This window comes from Podarcis gaigeae (assembly GCF_964106915.1).
Source record: "Podarcis gaigeae genome assembly, chromosome: 16".
NCBI classification, from domain to species: domain Eukaryota; kingdom Metazoa; phylum Chordata; class Lepidosauria; order Squamata; family Lacertidae; genus Podarcis; species Podarcis gaigeae.
In genome coordinates this window covers 22,111,145-22,133,302 of record NC_139693.1, presented here as the reverse complement: position 1 = coordinate 22,133,302, position 22,158 = coordinate 22,111,145, and the positions used below count along the sequence as shown (strand labels likewise).

The following is a 22,158-nucleotide window of genomic DNA, read 5'->3' as shown; positions in this document are numbered from 1 at the left end:
AACCACCCCTAAATAAATAAATTTGGCACCGGCGTATAAGACCCCAAATAGGGTTGGTGTGAGCAATCAAGGATGAATTCCGCCTCATTTCAAGCCCCAGGCTGAAGGAAACCCTCCCACCCACTGTCCTGCTCTGCTAAACACAACGCTATCCACTCTCATAAAACACAAAGAATCCTTCTGGCAAGAGGAAAGGCTAATGTGAATCCATAACAGAATATTGAGCCGTCCTAAACAAAAAACTCATTTTTTACTTTTTTTTTAAAAAAAGGCTCCCTTTTGGAAATTTGCCTTTCGAAATCCTAAAATGGTCAGAACCCCTTTAGAAAAAAGCAACAGACCACAGCCCAGATCTGCAGCAAGCACATTTGCTTTTGTTTCTTAGGGTCAAGTTCCCAAGGCAGCCTGTGAACCAGCCCTGACAGGATGAGGGGTCTCCTGTAGACAGATCAGGAATGGTCAGGTGTGGTCTTCCAGTTGTTACTTGGCTGTTACATGACTGCTGGTGATCCTGGCAGGGGGTGATGGGAATTCAACCACATCTAAAGGGTCCCAGGCACCCCCAACCCCAGACGGAATGCTTACAGGCACCAAGAGAGCCTCCTTTTCTGCTATCGAGGCTGCTGCTCATTTTTTTCCACCCTGCCTGCCTTCTCCCAACAACTGGTTCTCCCCCTGAGAAGCTATCAGGCGATGTAGGACAACTGCCTAAAAGAAGCACACCATGGACTAGTTATTTAAAAGGCAGCAAAAAAATGGGAAGGCAGTCTAGACTTGCATGCTTCTGGCTGCTCTCCACGCAGTATGTCAAGAAAGGGCTGTAGCTCAGAGGCAGGTCACATACTTGGCATGCAAAAGGTCCCAGGTTCAATCCTTGGCGTTGGCTGGGAAAGGCCTCTGGAGAGCAGCTGCCAGTCAGTGCAGACAATACTGAGTCTGACGCAGCAGAAGGCAGCTTCCAGTGCTCTGTAGCAGATATTTCCAACCACTTTCACATCCTTGCTTCATTTCAATCGCATGCAATTTATTCGGGGGAACTGGGCTCTGAAGCCAAGGTGAAAGAGGCAACCATTTTGATAAGGACAGATATAAAAAGGAGGTTTCAAAGAGAGTGTTTGTAGCAAGAGAGACTGATGTACAGCTGGATGCAGAATCCGATGCACACTTATTTGCTGGCAATGATGGCAGGCAGGCAGGCAGGCAGGCAAATGAAGTGTCAGAAAGGCCGGCTGCCTGGACCACAATCCCCCAACTCCAGGGTTCAGATTAGGAGATTCTAACACGGACCTCGTTGCTGTGGCATGACTGCCATCTGGCTGCAGCACACAGGAAATGAGACATGGCAGGCTCAGGCTGAATAAGGAAGGAGTGCAAAAAATCCGGACCCCCGCAGGTGTCAAAAGGAGGGCTGTGAGGATCCATGCAATTGCTGCGTCGGAAGAACAGGCAAGGGTTAAAAGAGGTGGTTGATCAGGCCTGGTTCAATCAGAATTCACAACACAGGCTGGACTGGGACAGCCAACAGCGCTGGGGAGAAAAGCAGACACCACACAGCAGGTATCGAGATAAAAAGTGTTTTGCAAGCAACTTCACCACCACCGCCAGGTCATAAAAACAGTACAGCACTCTCTAAAGATTGGCACTGCACATTCCATCTGGTTCCAAGAATTACTATCCCTTGAGATTACATTGAGGGCCTCGCTGATGTGTGTTCTCTTTCTCTCACTCACTCACACACAAGTGTCCATACAAGGCTCATGTCATCTCCATCAGCCGCCACCCAAGAATCATCACAGCTGCTGCAACAACAAAGAGAGCAGCTTGTAGGACAGTCACCAGCAGTTTCCACAGCGCTGCTCACAGAACCTCCCTCCCACCCAGAGTCCAATTGTTCCTCTGATTCACCCTCCACAGGAAACACAAAGAAAACATTGGGTTTGCTCATTGCTGGGATATACAAATGGCTACCGCCCCGCCCGCCCCTCCCCTCAAGCTTCGGAGCAATCAAGTGCGATCTCCTGAACCACACTTTCAGTAAAAGCAATTGGAAGTTCAGGACACCCAAGGACCTTGGAAAACTCCTATTTCCATGCGTGCCTAACTGCAATCAGCGTCGTTCACGGGGTCGGCTGTTTAAGAGGCACTGCGGTCGGATCTGTCCTCCATTCAGCACCTCTCAGATGTGCAGGTTGCCTATTGCGTCTCCCCGAGGCTACCCTGCTTGTGCCTCTCAATGCAAAATATATATATAATTTTTAAAACGATACACCGCGTGTGCTCTTCTGCAGGATATACAAGAATGGAATGGACTCGAGACCACAGGCATACATTCTTCTTTTAAGTAGTCTTTGGAAATGAGAAAGCTAAACTAACGCTGTGGGGTGGGCTCTGGTGCACGGCGTGGGCTCACGAAAGAGAGAGAGAGGACAGCAGGTGCAATGTGGGCAGCCAAACAGGCAGCATCCAAAGGATCGAGGAGGGAGGTGGAGCTTCCGCTGGTTCAGACCCAGGAAGAGCAACCACAAGTCTCTGCAAGAGCTGATTGTCTTTAACACAGCGCAGGGCCAGAGAGTCACGCAGCCGACCGCCGCCGGATGACGAAGGCTCCGCGCTGGAGCTGTCCAAGGTAGATCCGCATTTTTGTGCTGTCGCTGGTTTTCCTCACCCAGATCTGCAAGGTTTTTTTTTGGGGGGGGGAGACAAAAGAAAAGTCCACTTTTTGTATTTTCATCTAGGTTGGATTATACAGTCCGCACTTCCGTGAAAATATATCAAGGTGGTAAAAACCACAAGCGGTTGGGATAAAAATCAGCAAAGCATCAATTAAAAACAACAATGAAACGTCAGTAAATAGTTGGTTAAAAAAGAAAAATAAACCATGTTGAACCTCTTTACCCTGGCAAAGCATTATATTACACTGTATTGTATTAATAATAATTATATTATTTAAATACTGCCCATTTGACCGGGATGCCCCAGCCAATCTGGGCAGTTCCCAGCAGAATATTAAAACCACGATCAAACATTAAAAGCTTCCCTAAACAGGGCTGCCTTCAGATGTCTTCTAAAAGTCAGGTAGTTGTTTATTTCCTTGACATCTGATGGGAGAGTGTTCCACTGGGCGTGCGTGCATGCACCACTACCGAGAAGGCCCTCTGCCCGGTTCCCTGTAACCTCACTTCTCACACTGAGGGAACCACCAGAAAGCCCTCGGAGCTGGACCTCAGATATAAATCCTATCTATGTCCCACCTTTTCCCAGGGATTCAGGGTGGCTTACACAAATTAAAACAACATTGGTAAAATACAAAAAGCTAAGAACACACAAATGGTAATTGTTAAAAACTAATTAAACACTAACAGAAATAAAATATAAAAACCAAATCTTTTAAAATACAGATAAAAAAGCAAAGCACTATTAAAAGCCCTCTCCTTAAAAAACCCCAGTAATTTCCCAGAAACCTGTCAGAATAAGAGTCTTCACTGATGATACCTGAGGTATATCTTTTTAGGACCTATATTATTTCTGTGGTTGTATGTTGTTTTAAACTTTTTTTAAGGTTGTGTATTAGCTGTTGGAACACATCCTGAGACCTTAAGGTGAAGGACAGGTGTAGCAGCAGCAGCAGCAATAATAATAATAATAATAATAATAATAATAATAGAGGCCTGTCTTTGTAATACAGTTAGGGCTGGCAGAGACCCTTGTCTGAAACCCTGGGGAGCTGCTGCCAGTCAGTGTGTGCAACACTAAGCTGCACAGACTAATTTTCTAGCTAGGTGCAAGGCAGCTTCCTATGCTCCCCAAATTCCCTTTTTCTTGTTGGAGGTGTCGGGGATGGAACCTGGGGCCACCCTGCACCCAAAAGAGGTGCACTACAGCCCCTCTCAAACGGTCTTGCAGCAATTATTTCATTTCCTGCTGAAATACGAGAGACAAAATGCACCTTTTCCCTAAGCTGACTTGAGAAATACGTCACGCCTACTTAAAGTGGCCGGCGCCAGAAGAATCCTTCTCCCCAAGTTTGGGCACGTCTCCGGCGACAGGGCGAGTTGGGACTTAATTTCAATTATGCGGGCACCTAACCGCATTAAGATGCTTATTGTTAATGTTAATAAGAGCGAAATTGCTAAATTTGATTTAAGGTTATGTTCTAATGCATCTCTCGGTACGGCGTTGCACGCTCATTTGAATAATCACCCACTGAACATAATGACATCTTTGTGACTAGTTTCATTATTAATTGAAAGAGACACTTTGAATAGCAGCCATAACTCACGAGCCTGAGCGAGCCGTACAAAATGTTTTCCTTTTAATTGCCCACTTGTTTCAGTTCCCATGTTTTGCTCGAGGCAGGGTTTTATGCAGCTTCGTGGAGTTGGAAGGGGCCACGAGGGTCATCTAGCTCAACCCCACGCAATGCAGGAATCTTTGTGCCCAATGCGAGGCTTGAACCCACGGCACCAAGATCAAGAATCTCACGCTCTACGTGATAGAGTGGCTTGCCAAATTATTGGAGTACTACAATATATCCAAAACAATGGGAGAAATTGGAGGGATCTCAAAAGAGAAGATAGACAAGGATTGGAAGGTGTTTAAAGGATACTTGCAAAACCATATTGAGAAATCAGAACTCCTATTAGAATAAACAAGTTCCGTTTTAAATACTGAAATACTAAATAAGATGGATAACAATGTGTAATAGAAAAAGAAGCATGAAATTAGGTTAAAGGTGTGTGAAAGAAAGTAATAGAAGTGGAAAGAAATTGCAATTGAGTAGACTGGAAGTCTAACACAAAGGTGGGGTGAGGGGTGGTGGATGGTGATGGGAAAAGGAATTATTTGTGGGATTGAGTGTAGGTATGTTTGAACATTTTTAAGGATTGTATGAAATGTATGTTTGTATGCTTGTATATTCGCAACATGTGTGTATTAATGCTGAATTATTTTAACAATAAAAACTTTTTTTAAAAAAAGAATCTCATGCTCTACGTGAGCTACCCCACATGTATGGAGAAAGGCAGATAAAAATGTAAGAGGAGATTTGACAGAATTGCTGTGTCTTTTCCCTTTACCTGTACAAATAGCAACCTTGCCAATAAGCTGCTGAGGCACATAGACTCAGAGTTGGAACGGACAGTGAGGACTATTCTAACCCAACCACCTGCAATGCAGGAATCTCTCGCCCAATGTGGGGCTCAAACGCACAACCCTGAGGTTAAGAATCTCATGCTCTACAAACTGAGATACAGTGGTACCTCGGGTTACATACGCTTCAGGTTACATACACTTCAGGTTAGACTCCGCTAACCCAGAAATAGTGCTTCAGGTTAAGAACTCTGCTTCAGGATGAGAACAGAAATTGTGCTCCGGCAGCGCGGCGGCAGCAGGAGGCCCCATTAGCTAAAGTGGTGCTTCAGGTTAAGAACCTGAAATGGACCTCTGGAATGAATTAAGTACTTAACCCGAGGTACGACTGTAAACAGATGAAGATTATTTTGCTTCCTCGGCCCCTTTTGTGAAATATGGGATGAACCAGGAAGTGTGGCCACTGGTCTTTGGTTAAGAACGCAGGGGGGAGTTTTATACAGAGTTGGACCACTGGTTCATTTAGCTCCGGACCATCTGCACTGGCTGGCAACGGCTCTCTCCAAGGTTTCTTTCGCTACCTGGTGATGCTGGAGATTGAAAATGGGCTCTTCTGCATGCAAATCAGAGGTTCTACCACTGAGCCAAGGCCTTTCCTCTAAAAAAGAGAGTAAGAGTCTAGTCCTCACGGTTCTCATTAAAGGGCTGGATTAAATAGGAACACGGGAGGCTGTCAAATGTCAATCAGAACATCTAGCTCGGCACTGTCCATCTAGAGAGCACCACAGCCATAAAATGGGTGCTTCCCAACAATTTCCTGTTGGTATTTCTACCTGGCTGTGTTGGAGTCAGCGGCAAACCAAGCCAAGGAGAATAAAATCCAGAACAAAAACACAAGCAGCCAACTGGGTAGAGAGGAAAGCAGAATCAGTCCGAGCAACTACAACTCAAATCTTATGCTGCCCTACTCTTCTTTGAAGGAAGGTACAGAGTAGAAATCTAGTAAGTAATAAAATAATTCAGCAGAGGGGTGGTGGAGGTATAAACGACTGCTAGACTTTTGAAAAGCTGGGATCAAGTTCATCAACTTTCCTAAATAATTAAACTCAATAGTTTTAATTGGATTTTGACTAATTGTGCAATTAATTGTTACTGGTTTGATTTTTATTGTGTTATTATCTTCCGTAGTGGGTTATGCCAACCACAATTCTGACTGCTTTTTATAGGGTAGGAGGTACTGGGGATGAGTTTAGGAAAGCAAGGGAGGAGGCGGCCTGAAAAAAAAAATCCCCTGGTCTAGACCACTGTTTCCCAAACTTCGGTTTCCAGCTGGTTTTTGGACTACAACTCCCATCATCCCTAGCTAGCAGGACCAGTGGTCAGGGATGATGGGAACTGTAGTCCAACAACAGCTGGAGACCCAAGTTTGGGAAACCCTGGTCTAGACCAAACTCCCAATGCATTCACCAAGGTCTCCCTGACTCGCTGTAACTGAAGATGCGGCAATTATTTTTCCAAAGGGAGGATCAGATGATGTGCACAAGCCAAGAATGAGCTACATTTATGGGGTTCAAGAAGGTTTGGAACAGTCTCTAAGAGGCCATGTGGGTGATGCCTGGCCGCCACTGGCCTCTGCCAGGGCCTTTTTGATGGTGGCTCCATGTTAGTAAAATCCCCTCCCTGGTGAAGTGTATCTGCCTCTGCCATTGACTTTCTGCAGAAATGGTGAAAACGTTGCTATTTGCACCCAAACATTTGATGGCTGAAGGATATTGCTACCGGCAACCCTGATATCATTGGGTTTTTTAAAAGTGTTTTCAGAATGTTTTAAAATTGTTTTATTGATGTGTCTACCATCCTGGGCTCTTTTGGGAAGAAGTGTGGGATATAAATTCAATCCATCAGTTGTCAGCTCTTGGCACATAAACTGGGATGGAGAACTAGATAAAGAGCTTCACTTAGTTACGGAAGAGTAATTGTGCTTTAAAAATATATATGGAAGAGTTAACAAAAATGGTCAGATGAAGAGTTTCAGCTTAATAAATGCATCTCACTTCCAATTCCCGAAGCTCTGCCACCAATTGCTGCCATGCAATTGACTAGACAGAAGATTCAGTACAGTGGTACCTCGGGTTACATACGCTTCAGGTTACATATGCTTCAGGTTACAGACTCCGCTAACCCAGAAATAGTGCTTCAGGTTAAGAACTTTGCTTCAGGATGAGAACAGAAATCGTGCTCTGGCGGCGCAGCAACAGCAGGAGGCCCCATTAGCTAAAGTGGTGCTTCAGGTTAAGAACCGTTTCAGGTTAAGAACGGACCTCCGGAATGAATTAAGTACCTGAGGTACCACTGTATTTTGCTCCAAAAGCTGCATTCATCCTGCCACTGGAAAAGAGTCAGGTGGCTACATAAACAAGCACACTTCACTTGTGTGCATACCATAATTTAAAGCACAGTGCCGCCCCCCGGTAAAGAATTCTGAGAACTATAGTTTACCCCATAGAGCTGCAGTTCCGAGCACCTGTAACAAACTAGTGTTTCCAGAATTCTGGGGGGGGGGGGGGGAGGTGTACATAGCCAGAGGCAATAAATTTAATAATATTGTGTCACAGTCCACAGCCCCATTGACTGCCAACCCCTTAGAGCTTCAAACCTGGCAACTGCCTGCAAAACTCACTGAAGACCCGAGCTTACCTCATTGGCTCCCACGGAACTGATCACACAGCTAATTTTGGTGTTCTCTTTCGACTCCAGATAAATAGCCTGGCTTTTGTGATACCTGCAAGTAAAAGTTAAGAGCTGTGAGTCTACTTGACACTCTGGGACAGCCCAAGATCCCAGCTTACAAAAATCAACTGGTGTCCTCTGTCCCCCACTGTCCCCGCAAATGAGAATGAGCCATTTGCCTCCTGAAAAAGGAACATTTTAATCCAGGGACAGTTGATGTCGTGCCTTGCAAATGTTGCTGGACTCTAAACTCCCATCATGCCCAGCCAGCAAGGTCAATGGTCAGGGATTATGGGCCACCAGATTGGTTACCACCGTCATCACAAACCCATTCACTTTGCTTTGACCTTAACAACTATTATTTATGCCTTGACACTTGAGATTTCCTATTTTTAGAGGCCTCTCCCACTTTTGCGATTGTCGTTTGATTTAATGTTGTATTTCAAATTGTTGCGGCCCACCCTGGGAACCTGGGGGCGGGTAATAAATAAATACTAATAATTTATAAGTGTTCTGGGTGCAAGACTACCTCATTCAGAGGCACAACTAACAACTCAGGAGAAGGGCAGAACGGATGTAACAGGGTGAAGACTTTGCTCCAGCTTATGACTGCCAAGCTCAAACCTGGCCCATAACACAAAAAGCTTTTGATAGTGTACTGTGGTGCAAATGCAATAATGCCCTTTGTCTGCAAACTATGAGCAAAGCAGTTGACTCATTCCCCTCTCTAAACTGTGGTTTAGCATTCAATAATTCTTCAAACGTATAAACACAACAGCATTCCACAGATTACACCGGCTGCTTTCTCCTGCTTCAAATTTATTATGGCTTCTGCTTTTTAATGTTTAATGACAGCCAGTGTGCTCTTCACTGCAGGGAATACTGATGAAATGTAGTCATTAGCAAAGGGGCTTATAAATGCAGACTATATGTGGGGAGAGAAATGGGAAAATTGGGGTTATCAAATAGTCTGTATGTGCTATATCTTTTTTTTAAATTATATGCAAGAAAAACTACAGGAGTTCAATATAGGACCCAAACTGGAGTTCAACAGAGCCTCATATTCAAAAGGGGAAATGGTGGATTGTCCAGAAACTAAATCCATGTGTTTATTGCATGCTGTGGGAAAAACAATCTTTATTAAATTTCTCAGTGATCCAAACACTGCAGCCTCTAGGCCAGTGTTTCCCAACCTTGTGCCTCCAGATGTTTTTGGCCTACAACTCCCATCATCCCTAGCTAGCAAGACCAGTGGTCAGGGATGATGGGAGTTGTAGGCCAAAAACATCTGGAGGCACAAGGTTGGGAAACACTGCTCTAGGCCATGAACAATAAAACATGAAATAACAAACCAACAGGCGACTAATAATCAACAAAGAAATCAGTCAAACAGTTAATTTGAACCTGCCGCCCCCGCACTCCACCATCAATTTATATAGGGAGCAAAATAATAAAAATACATTAAGTAGTTTAAAAGATCTCTTAAAAGCTTCTTAAAAGGCCTGAGGGAAAAGGATCTCCTTTCCTGGGTGCTGAAATGCAATTAACACAGGTGCTAGGTGAGCTTCCTGAGGGCAGCATTCTACAAAGCGGGAAGGGGGCAGAAACCAATGAAAAGACCCTCTCTGCATAGTTTACACCATCTGTGTTGAAGCCATCAGAGTTCTATTTAATGTCGTGTCCGAGGGCAAAATGCGGTGAGGTGCCAGTCACAGGATTAACAATGTGAATCGGTATTTTAAAAGTAATGTAAGATCTCCCGCAATCTGGACCAGGCCTAAAGTGTGTCGTGTGTGTGTGTGTGTGTGTGTGTGTGAGAGAGAGAGAGAGAGAGAGAGAGAGAGAATATTGAAGTCCCGCTACAACTATCCCAATAGGATCCCTTGCACCTGCGACCTGCTTTTTAAAGCCACTGATGCAATTGCTAATTGTGCAAAACAAAGACTTATCTCATTTAGCCCCCGATTCTGGTGTTATGAAAAGGTGTGGGCGGAGAGAAAAGACATCACTCAAATCTACACACGATCTATGCGCTCATCATTTGATGGACAACTTTCACATTCTATTTCTTCTCCAACCATGTCACAATAGCGCACGATTTCCAGCAGCCACATTACCACAGAGCAAACAGAGCGTGCTTGCTATAAATTGGGGGGACACAGGCTGGTGAAAAAGTGGACCCGAGTTCCTGCACAGTCTGCATTTCAGCCACCAAGCCACCTTTTTAATTACAAAGAGTTTGCTGGATCAGGCCAATGGCCCATCCACTTCTCCATCCTGTTCTCACAGCGGCTGACCATCAGAAGCCTGTAAGAAACCCTCATGCAGGATCCGAGCATAAGTGCCCTCTCCCCTCCTGTGTTTTCCAGCAGCTGATATTCAGAAACATTTCTGCCTCCAACCACGGAGGCAGAGCATAGCCACCATGGCAAGTAGCCACCGAGAGCTTTCTCCTCCATGAATTGGCCTAATCCTCTTCTAAAGCCATCTAGGTTGGAGGCTTTAAAAGGTTAGGCAAATCTGTGAAGGACAAAGGCTATATGCTCTGCTTTCACACTTTTGCAAGGAAGAAACCTGTCAAATACGAATAAAAAGGTCACAGGGATGCCTATGCCTAGCTTTAAACAGCCATTCTTTTGCCATCAGGAGGAAGGAAGGAAGGATAGGAAGAAAGGAGGACAGAAGGAATATAGAAAAGAGGGAGCATTCAATTCTCAAGCTGACGTTTCATTCCATTTTGACACTTGACAGATTTTAATATGCACTCAAAATGTTGTCCTCCCACACCAAGTTATTTTTAAAATATTAACTACCCTGCTGAGGCATCATTACAATCAATAACCAAAAAAGAAATCTTACAGCAAAGGGTGGGGGAGTGCAGTGTTGATCTTGAGGAATAGGAATGCTAGGAAAGGGGAAGGAAAAGGGCCAACAGTGACACTCGGAAGGAAATCAAGCCATTAACAGCAAGGTGAAATCGAGACACACATATATACCATCCTGGGGGCATGGAAAGCCAGTGCGCTGGGGCAGAGAGTATTTGACTCAACATTTTGATGCCCTGTTCAGCCATGGTGGTCGGGCATTTTCCTTAGCCATAAGCCTACCTTGCAGGGGGTCTGGTGAGCACATGAACATGCCCCACATGTGCTCCCACTACCACCACTGAGCTTCTTGGAGGACAATGCCGTGTTTCCCCCTGGTAGGTAGAAAGCTGCCTTCCGCTCAGGCAGACCACTGCTCCATCTAGATCAGCGTTGTCAACACTGACTGGCAGCAGTTTCTTCCAGGCTTTCAGACAGGTTGCCCCTCCCAGCCCTAACTGGAGATGCCGGGGACTGAACCAGGAACCTTCTGCATGCAAAGCAGATGCTCTACCCCTGAGCTACGGCTCTTCCCTTGTACGAACCCATTCACCACCCGGCTTAAATAAGGCATGTGGGTTGGGTCTTCTATCTGCAGGCAATCTCACAGAAAACTTTCCTCGAATGAGATCAAGGCTGGCTTCCAGCACGGAGCAGGCAAGGAGCCTATTCGGTTTAAGGAGCCGAGTCTCAAATGGGAGAAAGTACGGTATGCGACTGGGATGACTGAAACCCCCTTCAACGCTAATTAGCTGATGAGTTCAGACAATCGCCCATATGGCAGGTACACTAATGCTGAAGGTTTTAATTAAATTTCACTGCAAAGGATTAGGCAGAGTGGGATCCAGCTAAATAGCACTGTGAGAGAAAGGGCTTTCGGCTTTGCAAAGCTACTTCCCCCCTCCTCCTTCTCCTCGCACACCTGCCTGGGCTTCCCTAAATCCTGTTTAGGGTTCCCTCAACCTTCCAGAGCAAAGCGAGCCAGTGAGGCGTAGTGGTTAGCGTGTGGGACTGGGACCTGGGAGACCAGAGTTCAAATCCCCACCCAGCCATGAAGCTCACTGTGTGATCTTGGGTCAGTCGCTTTCTCACACTTAGCCCTGCCTTCACAGTGGTGTTGTGAGGATAAAATGAGGAGAGCTATGAATACCACCTTGAGCTCCTTGGAGAAGAAGGGAGCTATAAATGCAATAAACAAATAATTTTGGGGAGGGCACGGGGAGAGGAGGAGGGGGGCAGAAGTTCCATTGTACTCATGGAAATTCTTGCACTAGTGGATCTGTTCAGCTAGACATTGCCCTCCTTCCTCCCCCAAAAATTACTGTTCTGGGCACCTTCAGTTATATCATCACTTCTTTTTTTAAAGGTCTTAAATCTGACAGCAGAAACCCTCCCCAACTTACACTGTCAGAAAAATTAACAGCTGTGAGTCAAATAAATAGAGCAAAAGTTATGTTTCTTTCTGTTTGGCACCTGCTTGTTATATATTTAACAACTGGCGGAGAGGGGATTCAACCTCCTGAAAAAGAGAAAACCTTCTGGTATTATTTATTACCTAAGCATTTGTGGCCACAACCTTCTCAAAATGTGTCCTCCATCTACATCTCTTTTCCCCTTGCTACTAACATCTTTCTGGATTTGGCAATAGATGGCCTTCTCAAAATATATTATTTCTCTAGCTCAGTGATTTCAATATGCATAGCTTCACTATTAAGATTCAATTTTATTTATTTTTCTGTATTATTCCTTTGTAGTTTCTTTTCTTATGTTTTACTTGTTCCTGTTGCATATTTTGAGTCTTGTATAGCAGTATTTTTTTCCTCTAATGAAAAATTCCCAATAAACAAACCCAGCACTATCCTTTTTCAATAGGACTTATTTTGAGCAAACTGGCTAGCTAAAATCTAAAGAACTGCTTCAGATGCACCCAAATCTGGGTGTGGTTTTTTTATACTTCCCCTCGCCTTCCAACACCAGACTTCTTTGGCACCCACAAAGCACTTCAAAACCTCCCTGCAGTTTTTAAAAAATGGCTTTCTGTGTGGCTCAGAGGGATGCTGTCCCAGAAACAGATCCAAAGCTCCCTAGAGTCTTGGGTGGAAATAGTGATGGGGGTCATTTGAGGCCAGAGAGAATGCCATTCTTAGGCCATGACTAAGAATCAAGGGGTCATAAGGCTTGGTGTGAAAAACACTGCAATTTACAGGAGCCGGACATTATCAGAAACCAGATCCTCTTCCTCCATTCTTGGAGGTGCATTTACTTCAACAGACAACGCTTTTCAGAGAAGAGATCCAATTAGGAAAAAACAGGATTAGCACAGCAGATCTATGGAGATTTGCAAGGGACTCACCAGGCCAACAATGAGTCGGGAGGGGGGGAAGGGTTACATTTCCAGGCTAGGGGGTGAAGTCAGTAATATGTTCCCAAGGACACCCTATGTCTATTGTTGGATGAGCTCAATGAAATATTTGGGAGCTGCTGCTATATTTGGGAGCCCTGCTATATTCTGCAGACCAATCTGAATTCTTACATAAAGGGGTGGTCTCTAAAAGGCACATTACTGCTAAAAACAAGCAAACCATTCCCCCCCAGCCTCCTCTCATGGAAAATTATTTCTGATCTCATTCTGCCACCTTGTGGCAAAAACGCTTCTGAGAATGAGAATAAAAAATGTAGTGTTCCAAGTCTATACACTCACTTAATTTACAAATCCACTCTCCCTTTGTTGGTGTTAAAAAGTTAAGAATGGAGTGGAAGTATTTCAAAGATTATATGTCAAAATATTGTTCTACAAATGATGTGCTAATAGGCTTAGAATAAAAAATGTAAGCAATAACAAAACCAAGAAAGAAAGAAGGAAAAATCAGAATTTAACAAAAATAATTTATTATAGAATGCAAGGAAAAAGAGGTAGAAAGAAATATAAAGAAGTTGAATTGCTGTGGAGGGAAGTAGAGGGTGGCTGATGGGTTTTATAATTAAGAGTATAATTATGCAGCTGTTGTACTTTAGATATTATATTTTATGTGAGGGAATCATTGGGAATTTTGGTTATTATCTATACAGTGGTACCTCGGATTAAGTACTTAATTCGTTCTGGAGGTCCGTACTTAACCTGAAACTGTTCTTAACCTGAAGCACTATTTCTGGGTTAGCGGAGTCTATAACCTGAAGCGTATGTAACCCTGTATATGTTAAGTTTCAATAAAGATTTTTTTGGGGGAAATGTAGTGTTCCAGAACTTCTGCTGTAACTTTGACCTGAACCCCTAAAAAACGGGCGTAGATCACTGCCAGATTTTAATTTTGAAAGTAGATCGCAGTCTCTCGGGAGTTGGCCACCCCTGTGTTAGTGGATTGGTGATCATTTTAGATGCCTTCCACTGTGATGATTCCAGATGATGCAGCACTCCCATCAGCCTCAGCCAGTAGAGGCCAATGGCCAGGAATGATGGGAGCTGGAGTCTTAATAACTCTGCAGTAACTCGGGAGCTGGGCTTCCTATGTGGCTGCTCACTGCCTGCGTTTTGCAGAAGCAACTGAAGGGCTTTTCACAGCTGGATAAATGGGCTTTTTACCAGGGAGTCTACTCAGTTTTATCCTTGCTTTTGCTGTTTCCAAGCTAACTTATATGTAAATCTCCCTGGGAATATTCTTCAAAGACAATTAATGAAGAAACGATAATAACATCTGGAGGGCAGCACGTTAGAAACCCCAAAGATGGCCAATGCCCCCCCCCTTGTTGACAGCTTCCTGGGAGGGTGGAATGGGGGTGCCTGCCATCACTGGGGCAAGACCAGATTTGGCAATGTACAAACTCTCATTGCAACCTGTCTTACGTGTTCAGTTGGCAGTGCTGTTACTCTTGGAGTTAAGTGGCACTTGAAGTGCTGTTCAGTAAGCATGAAAGCTTGAGTCTGATTGCAGCCCCCCTCCCCCATTTATCCCTTGAACTCTTGGCCAAGCTACACCCCTCGCTGGCCCTGTTTTACAGCCTGGGTGTTTTCACCTGGTTTGAACACATCCTGGAATTGCAACAAGTGCCTCTTGCTTGCGAGTCCCTGTGAGACCTGCTTGGCTGACCTGTTTCCACCAAACCTGGAAGGGCAGGGCCCCAACCAACTCCAGCTACAACAGCTGCTGCTATTGTTCAAAGCGACAGGGACCACCTTACTGCAAATTCGGAAAAGCAGGCTGCCTAGCGCAGACATAGGCAAACTCAGCCCTCCAGATGTTTTGGGACTATAACTCCCACCATCCCTAGCTAACAGGACCAGTGGCCAGGGATGGGAGTTGTAGTCCCAAAACATCTGGAGGGCCGAGTTGCCTCTTTGCCTATGCCTGGCCTAGAGACTACCAGAGTGGAGCTTTCGTTTGGGCCAGGATTCAGCTACAGAGGTTTCCAGTTCTGGAAGGTTTTTATGCTTATGCAATTAGGCTCTCCTGGGCAGAGGCCAGGGAAGGCTAAAAGGGGGGCTTTGCATCTCGATTTCTCAATGTCTAAATGCCACCTGTAAAGAGCTGCCCTCCCTAGACCAACTAGCAAAGGCCTTACTCATATCACGGGGAAGATCTAAAGTGTTATTTATAAATGTTTATATTCCTCCAACTAGCTTAAATCTCGATATCGATAGCAAGTGGAAAAGATTAGAAATCTTTGCTAAGTTGCTGATGTCGGATTATCCAGGGGCAAAGGTCCTGCTGGTGGGTGATCTAAACGCAAGGCTAGGGCCAGATGACTCGTTTAGCAACCAACTACAGAGGTATGTTAGTGTTGGATGTTATTGGGATTACGCTTTTGCATTTTATTGTTAGATATTATTATGAATTGTAAGGGGATTAAAACTTTTTTTTTAAGAACATGAGAGCCTGCCGGATCAGGCCAATGGCCAATATAGTCCAGCATACTGCTCTCACGATGACTTGCCCCTATGGGAAGCCCACAAACAGGATCTGAGTGCAAGAGTGATTCTTCCCTCTGGCAATTTCCAGCAACTGGTATTCAGACACATTACAGCCTCCAAAAGCGGAAGAACATAACCATCAAGGTTAGAAGCTGCTGGTTGCAATGCTACGAGGATATGGCTACCATGTGCTCTACCACTGAGCTGCCTATAAGAACACAGGAATAGCCAGGCTACTGGAACAGGCTGGTGGCCTACCTAGACCAGCATCCTATTTTTACAGTGGCCGACCATGTCTGTGAGAAATGCACAAACAGGACTCAAGCACAAGACACTCTCCTCTCTTGCGGTTTCCAGCAACTGGTATTCAGAGAAGAATTGGTGCCGCTGGAGGAATAGCAGAATATGATTACTCCTGTCTGAATGGAGGATAGAGAGGGGTGTGCAAGTATAGAAACTAGCCTACTGTAGAGATAAAATTCACGTTAACCGCTCAGCCCGTTTTTGCCTCCGGCCCCAACTTCTGCATGTGGCCCTCCGGAGGCTGTCCAGATGTGAATGTGGCCCTTGCGCTGCAGAAAGGTTCCCTACCCTTGCTGGAAAGGGATGAGCAGGCAAGCCCAGGGGTACCTTTCATGGCCTGACAAAAGGCACATAAGACTGCAATGCACTCCAGTCACTGATTGGGTAATGCAAGGAATCAGATCTACCCTACACCTTCTGGTTATTAAGCACTGTGGCCAGAAAAAAACAGAAACAGAAAAAAATCATGCTTGTTGGAAGCAGGTGAGAAGGAAAGGGGGAGTAAGATGAGAGATGCAGAGGAGTGCAGTACCCCGCAGAGGAGTGCAGTACCCCCTGGTAGAAGTTTAAAGCCTTTACATGTCTTAGGGCTAGGCCAACCATTATCTGGAAAAAAAATTCCTGATAATTCTTTACAAGTCTTCTTGAAGTGCTGGGAGAATTCCCACCCCCACCAAAAAAATCATATTCAATTATATGCCCCACCCCGACCTCTTCAGACTGTGAACGAAGTAGCTCAGTTGTTCATCCTGCCTTAATAATATTTAGTTTTAATATTATGGAAGTGAACCCTTGTAGAACTGAACAAGGAGGATGGGAAGAAAACCAGAATTAGTCAGCTCTGCCCTATTATTGACTCTGGCGCCACCTACTGTTGGTCTCCCTGCCTTCCAGCCTACCAGTCTCAAGGGGCCCCAGTCAACACTGCATTGAGTATGAACCAACAACTGAGCTTAATTCCATGTTAGCAAAGTCAATTTTTTCTCAGGTGAGAACTCTCATTTGGGGGGGGGGCACCTCAAAACTATCGAAGAATTCCACTCCTTTCCCCTCCAAATTTCACCACGCGCAAGTAGGATGGAGACTTTCTGAGAGGCCATTTTCCACTTCGCCCTGAAAGAAACCTAGGCATTTGACTTACACCAGGCATAGGCATCACTCCTGCCCACTGGTCCTGTTAGCTAGGGATGATGGGAGTTGTAGTCCCAAAACATCCAGAGGGCCAAGTTTGCCTATGCCTGGCTTACACCAAGTCAGGCCAGTGGTTCTCCAGGGTTTTGGACAGGAGACTCTCCCATCCCACTTGGAGATGTTGGAGACTGGACCTGGGACCTTCTGAAGCCACAACAGATGCTCTGACCACTGTGATACAACCCTTCCCACACTGTACGTAGAAGGGATAGGGCTCCTGGAAGTTCCTCCATGAAATTGCTCCTTCTTTGGCCCTTTCTATCCTTTGATCCTGTCCATTTCTAAAGCTCAGAAGACCATGACATCAGAACAGACCCCCCTCCCCACACCGAGCCTTACCATCTTTTATCGTAGTACAATTTGCCATCTTCTATCCTTGCCTCAAACCGCTGTGCTGGGGATTCGGCAGGTGTGGCTGGCAGGTGTTCTGGTGACGAAGGAGACGCTGGAATAGAAGAGTGAACTCTATACACAGTCTAACCCCTACGCAACAGCTTACGATTCAGGCAACACTGAGAGATTGCTGGTACTTTAAGCCGACAGTGGGAGGTAAAAGTATTAAGCTTTGTGAGAGGAGCACACAGGCAGAGATCCGGTTTGACTTGTGCAGGTCTACCTTGCAGAGAGTCAAACCACTGGGCAATCTAGTTCAGCTTTTGTCAAGTGGGCACCCTCCAGGTGTTTTTGGGCTACAACTCCCATCAGCCCCAGCCAGAACAGCTGTGCTAGCTACAGCTCATGGGAGTTAACATTCTGAGTTGTTTTGGTGCTCCTCCAGATGTTGGTGAAATTCAACTTCCATCAACCCTGAACACTGACTGGGGCTGATGCGAGCTGCGACTCCAACAACACCTGACTGCCCATGCCCTGTATTATCTACTTAGATTAAGAGCTGCTCCCCAGGGTTCTCAGATCCCTACAAATGCAAAGCAAGTCTGCTCTTCTCACTAGGCCAGACTTCCCCAACTGGATTGCCTCCACGGATTCTAGGGATCCAGCATGGTGCAAGGAGGGAGGGGCAGGGAGCCCGGGGCCCTCCAGGTATTTGCTGGACAGCCCATTATCTCTAACCATCAGGCTATGTTGGCTGAAGTCAATGAGGGTTGCTGTCCAAAATGTCTGCAAGACACAGTTTGGAATGGCTACACTGAACTCTGGCTCCTTCCCAGTTTTGAGTTTCTGTTTTTCCCATCTGCATAGCTGGGAATTTTGGGGGATCTGTTAGAACTGAGAGATGCCAGAGTTCCAGTCAAAACAGCAAAAGAAAGTTTTTCTGATAGCAACACTCATCCAAGCATTCTGCTACTTCTCAGCTTTTCAAAGGTCATTATCTATACTCAAATCTGGATCCATTAAAATTATAACCCTATATACTCTAGCACAGCGGTTCTCAACCTGCGGGTCCCCAGATGTTGTTGGACATCAACTCCCATCATCCCTGAGCTTTGGCCTTGCTACCTAGGGGTGATGGGAGTTGTAGTTCAACAACATCTGGGGACCCGCAGGTTGAGAAAGGCTGCTCTAGCATAAAGCAGTCTACGATAACAATGCAGAAGGCTACTTTAGATCAGGCTAGGTTGTTTGATCATCTAGCCCAGTTTTACCTTCTCTGACCAGCAAAAGCTCTTCTGGGTCTCAAGCAGAAGTACTTCCACCATCCCTTACTGCTCGGCATCCTTTTAGCCACAGATGCCGCAGGTTGAGCTTGGGACCTTCTGCCCGAAAGGCAGGGGCTCCACCACTGAGTTACACATCTTCCTATCTCCTAAGCCATTTTTTGAACACACTAGGAAACCTTATTGGGGTGGGGATGCCACTTACCTGGCCGTTTAGGTGATTTAAGCTACAAAAAGGAAAAACAAGAAAGCTGTTTTAGTGACTCCCTACAAGAACATAAACCGGAAGAGAAATAACTGACCTAACAGAACATTTCATGAAGGCCAACATGTCTTCTCAATGGGGATCTTTATTCCCAGCTGGCAAGTTCCAAAGAACTCAGGTGCCCACTCCACAATAACCCACAGCAGGCTTTTAGTGTGGCTACCTCCACGCTGTGGAGCAGAGAATGGCTGAAGACGTTTTTGTTCCAACAGGTTTCTCCAGCTGGATAAATGATGCTTTACCATGTCTGCTTTGCATGGTTTTGGTTCTGCTTTAAATGTATTTGTTGTCTTTGTGTGTTTAACAGCTTTTAATTATTCTTATTGTACATGGTCTCAAGATGGTCATTTTCAAGGAAATTTAAAAATCATTAATAGTAATTAATCTGAATTAGGTTGAAATGATGCTATATATATACAGGCAACTCCCCATTTATGCAGGGGTTATGTTCTGAGGCACGGCGCATTTAAGAGAAATCGCATATATTGGGAACACCATTAAAAAAATCAAACATGACAATCATTGCCTCCAAACCTCCTTGCCCAAACTCCAAATCTCCACAGGACTCAAAGATCAGTGCAAGGGCTCCTGGGATTGCACTTGCAAAGGCTATTGGGACTGTTTTCGTGCCATTTCTGCACTCTTTTAGGGCCGTTTTTGCTCCTTCTCATGCCACCTCCGGGTTTGTGGGGATGCGAGTGTGCATTGAACATGTGTAAATGGGGAGTTGCCTGTAGTACATACACACTTGCTTTTTAAAAATAATGTTTTTAGATGTGCAACTCTTATGTTTATGACTTTCATAGATTTTTGTGTTAAGTTGTAAATCACTTCAGAATGCCTCATGGGAAGCAATTCAAGTATTAAATTACTAATAATCTATTCTGATTGGCATTATGACCAGTGTTATTTCATTTTGGGCTGCAAATCTTTGGATACATTTATTTATTAAAAGGATTTTTATGCCGCCCTCTCACAAAATATCAGCACAGTTTTCACTAACATAGAACATTTTAAAAAATGAATGTAGTACAGAATTAATATCAGTACAGTGGTACCTCCGGTTGCGTATGGGATGCGTTCCTGAGGTCCAGCTGGATCCTGAGGTTTTCACAACTGGAGAGACCACTTCAGCAGTAGAGCGCTTCTGCGCATGTGGCAAAACCCCGGAAAAATGCTTCCGGGTTTGCTGCTTACGCATCCAGAAGTTTTCATAACCAGAGGGATACGTAAGCAGAGGTACCACTGTATATTATTAATATTCTAATATTAATTCAGTAGTGCATTTAATTTTTTAAAAATGTTCTACCTCTGGTAATATGCCTCACTAATCCACCAGCCAGTCATGCTCAGTCTAAGCTACAGCGACTCTCTACCCCTAAGGACAGGGTTTGGGGCAGGCTGACTGTAGCCAAAAATCCTCCCATCTACTGACTTCCACAACTGCCTTTAGGGTCTCTGCCCAGAATTTCTGGCTCCTTCTACATTTTAGGTCCTAGGGGGCTCTCTGGTACCCATTTTTTCTTGGGAACAGAGAAAAACCAAGAGCTGTGAGCAGTGTTCGGCAGCACTGAGAGACGACAGGGGATACTGGCCTGCTCTTCTGACAACCAAGAGATAATGTCCATTCACCTTGGACATTCTCTTTAGCAACCCTTGGGACTCCGGCTGAGGCCACTACCCTCACTGTCCTTGCTTTGCAGCCTTCTCAAGTGTTTTACCTGCCTGTACACGTCCTTCAACTGAGATTATGCTTCTTGCTTGTCAGGATGGAGGGTGGAGAAGGGCATGTGAGCTTGCTGTACTGTACTGTAATGATCCAAAATTTACATTCATTGCTCCGCCCCCTTTTGCCTTTGACCACACCTACCACTGGCCTATGCCACCACCTCCCACCCCCAAAGGTTGCCCAGAAAGGAATGCAGCCCTGAGAGCCAGTGTTGTGCAGTGGTTAAGTGTCAGGCTAGGACCTGGGGGAACAGGGTTCAAATCCCCACTCAGCCATGAAGCTCATTGGGTGACAATAGGCCAATCGCTCTCTCTCAGCCCAACCTCCCTCCCAGGGTTTTTGTTGGGATTAATTGAAGAGGGGGAGAACCATGTAAGCCATCTTGAGTGCCATGGCGAAAAAGGAGGGGTTTGTCTGAATAAATGAATAAAAGTAAATCACATCCAATCTACACTAAGCACTTACCTTATTGAGAATCCTCAGATCCTCCATTATCTGTTCGTCTGTTAGCAGGTAATTTAGCTGAGGTAATCCAAATTAAGGGGGAAGTAACTTTGGAACCATGTACAAAAATGCGGCTTGAATCTCCTGGGCAGATCTTAGCCCAGGAGCGACACCCCTCTTTGTGGGTCTCTCCTTTGCAGGGCATATCGCAGACAGAAGCTTCACTTGTCATGGCAGGTGAACTATTAAGCAGGCAATGGCCGACTCTGGAAGCTAGCACTATATGGAACGGTTCACAGGGGCAGAACCCCAGGAAAGCCCCATCACCTTGAAGCAGGCAGGACTGAGCCAAGGGGGTGTGGACCCAGTGAACAGAACCAAGCAAAGCCCCTGCTCTGAAACAGAAGGGAGGAGCAACAGTGCCCCGGGATAACCGGGACTGAGTGGCCACCTATGGCTTCCACCAACCGGCCTTCAGAAGTTCGCTGCCTCCGACTGCGGAGGCAGAGCATAGCAGCCACTGATGCACGATCTACTTCCTGCCCACCCATTTGGAGAGGAACATAGGAAGCTGTCTTACATTGGGCCAAGCTAATGTCCTCCAAGCCTAGCGTTGCCTGCTCCGACTGGCAGCAGCTCTCCATAATTTCAGGCAGAGCATCTTTCTCCCATCACCTGCTACTTAATGCTCATTAACTAGACATGTCAGAGGCTGACCTTGGGATCTCCTGCATGAAGAGCTATGGTGCAATGGCCAGGCGCATTGGGCCTTGCTGACTGTCAGCCAATATGCTGTGCAGCTGCACATTGCAAGGGAAGATTTGCCAACCGATAAGCTCTCTTTTCAAGGAAAGCTCGTGCACCAGGTAGCTGGTCAAAGGATATCAGGGGCCGGCTTCCGCCTTTTGTCAGGGATGGGAACCGGGTCGTTTGGCCGCCTCCGCAATTTCCTTGTCATGATGGGCTTCACTTCCATGGAGTCTGAAGAAGGAAGGACAGTTTTTTTTTTGTAAGGTCCACAG

At 45.5% G+C, this 22,158-nt stretch overlaps 1 protein-coding gene across 3 annotated transcripts in view; it reads right to left on the bottom strand.

Annotated features, from left to right (window-relative positions):
• Positions 1–268: 268 nt before the first annotated feature.
• Positions 269–22,158, bottom strand: part of SUDS3 (SDS3 homolog, SIN3A corepressor complex component) — a 34,135-nt gene continuing 12,245 nt past the window's right edge. The window contains exons 7-12 of one of the 3 annotated variants that reach the window (XM_083717562.1): positions 22,022–22,117; positions 21,158–21,219; positions 18,904–18,925; positions 17,422–17,527; positions 7,786–7,870; positions 269–2,671 (exon numbers count right to left, since the gene is read on the bottom strand). In XM_083717562.1, coding sequence (XP_083573688.1) covers positions 2,573–2,671; positions 7,786–7,870; positions 17,422–17,527; positions 18,904–18,925; positions 21,158–21,219; positions 22,022–22,117 — 470 coding nt within the window. In that variant the 3' untranslated portion in view covers positions 269–2,572. Of the gene's footprint in view, positions 2,672–7,785; positions 7,871–17,421; positions 17,548–18,903; positions 18,926–21,153; positions 21,220–22,021; positions 22,118–22,158 lie in introns of all 3 variants that reach the window. The other 2 variants (XM_083717563.1, XR_014559098.1) reach the window with 2 other exon arrangements.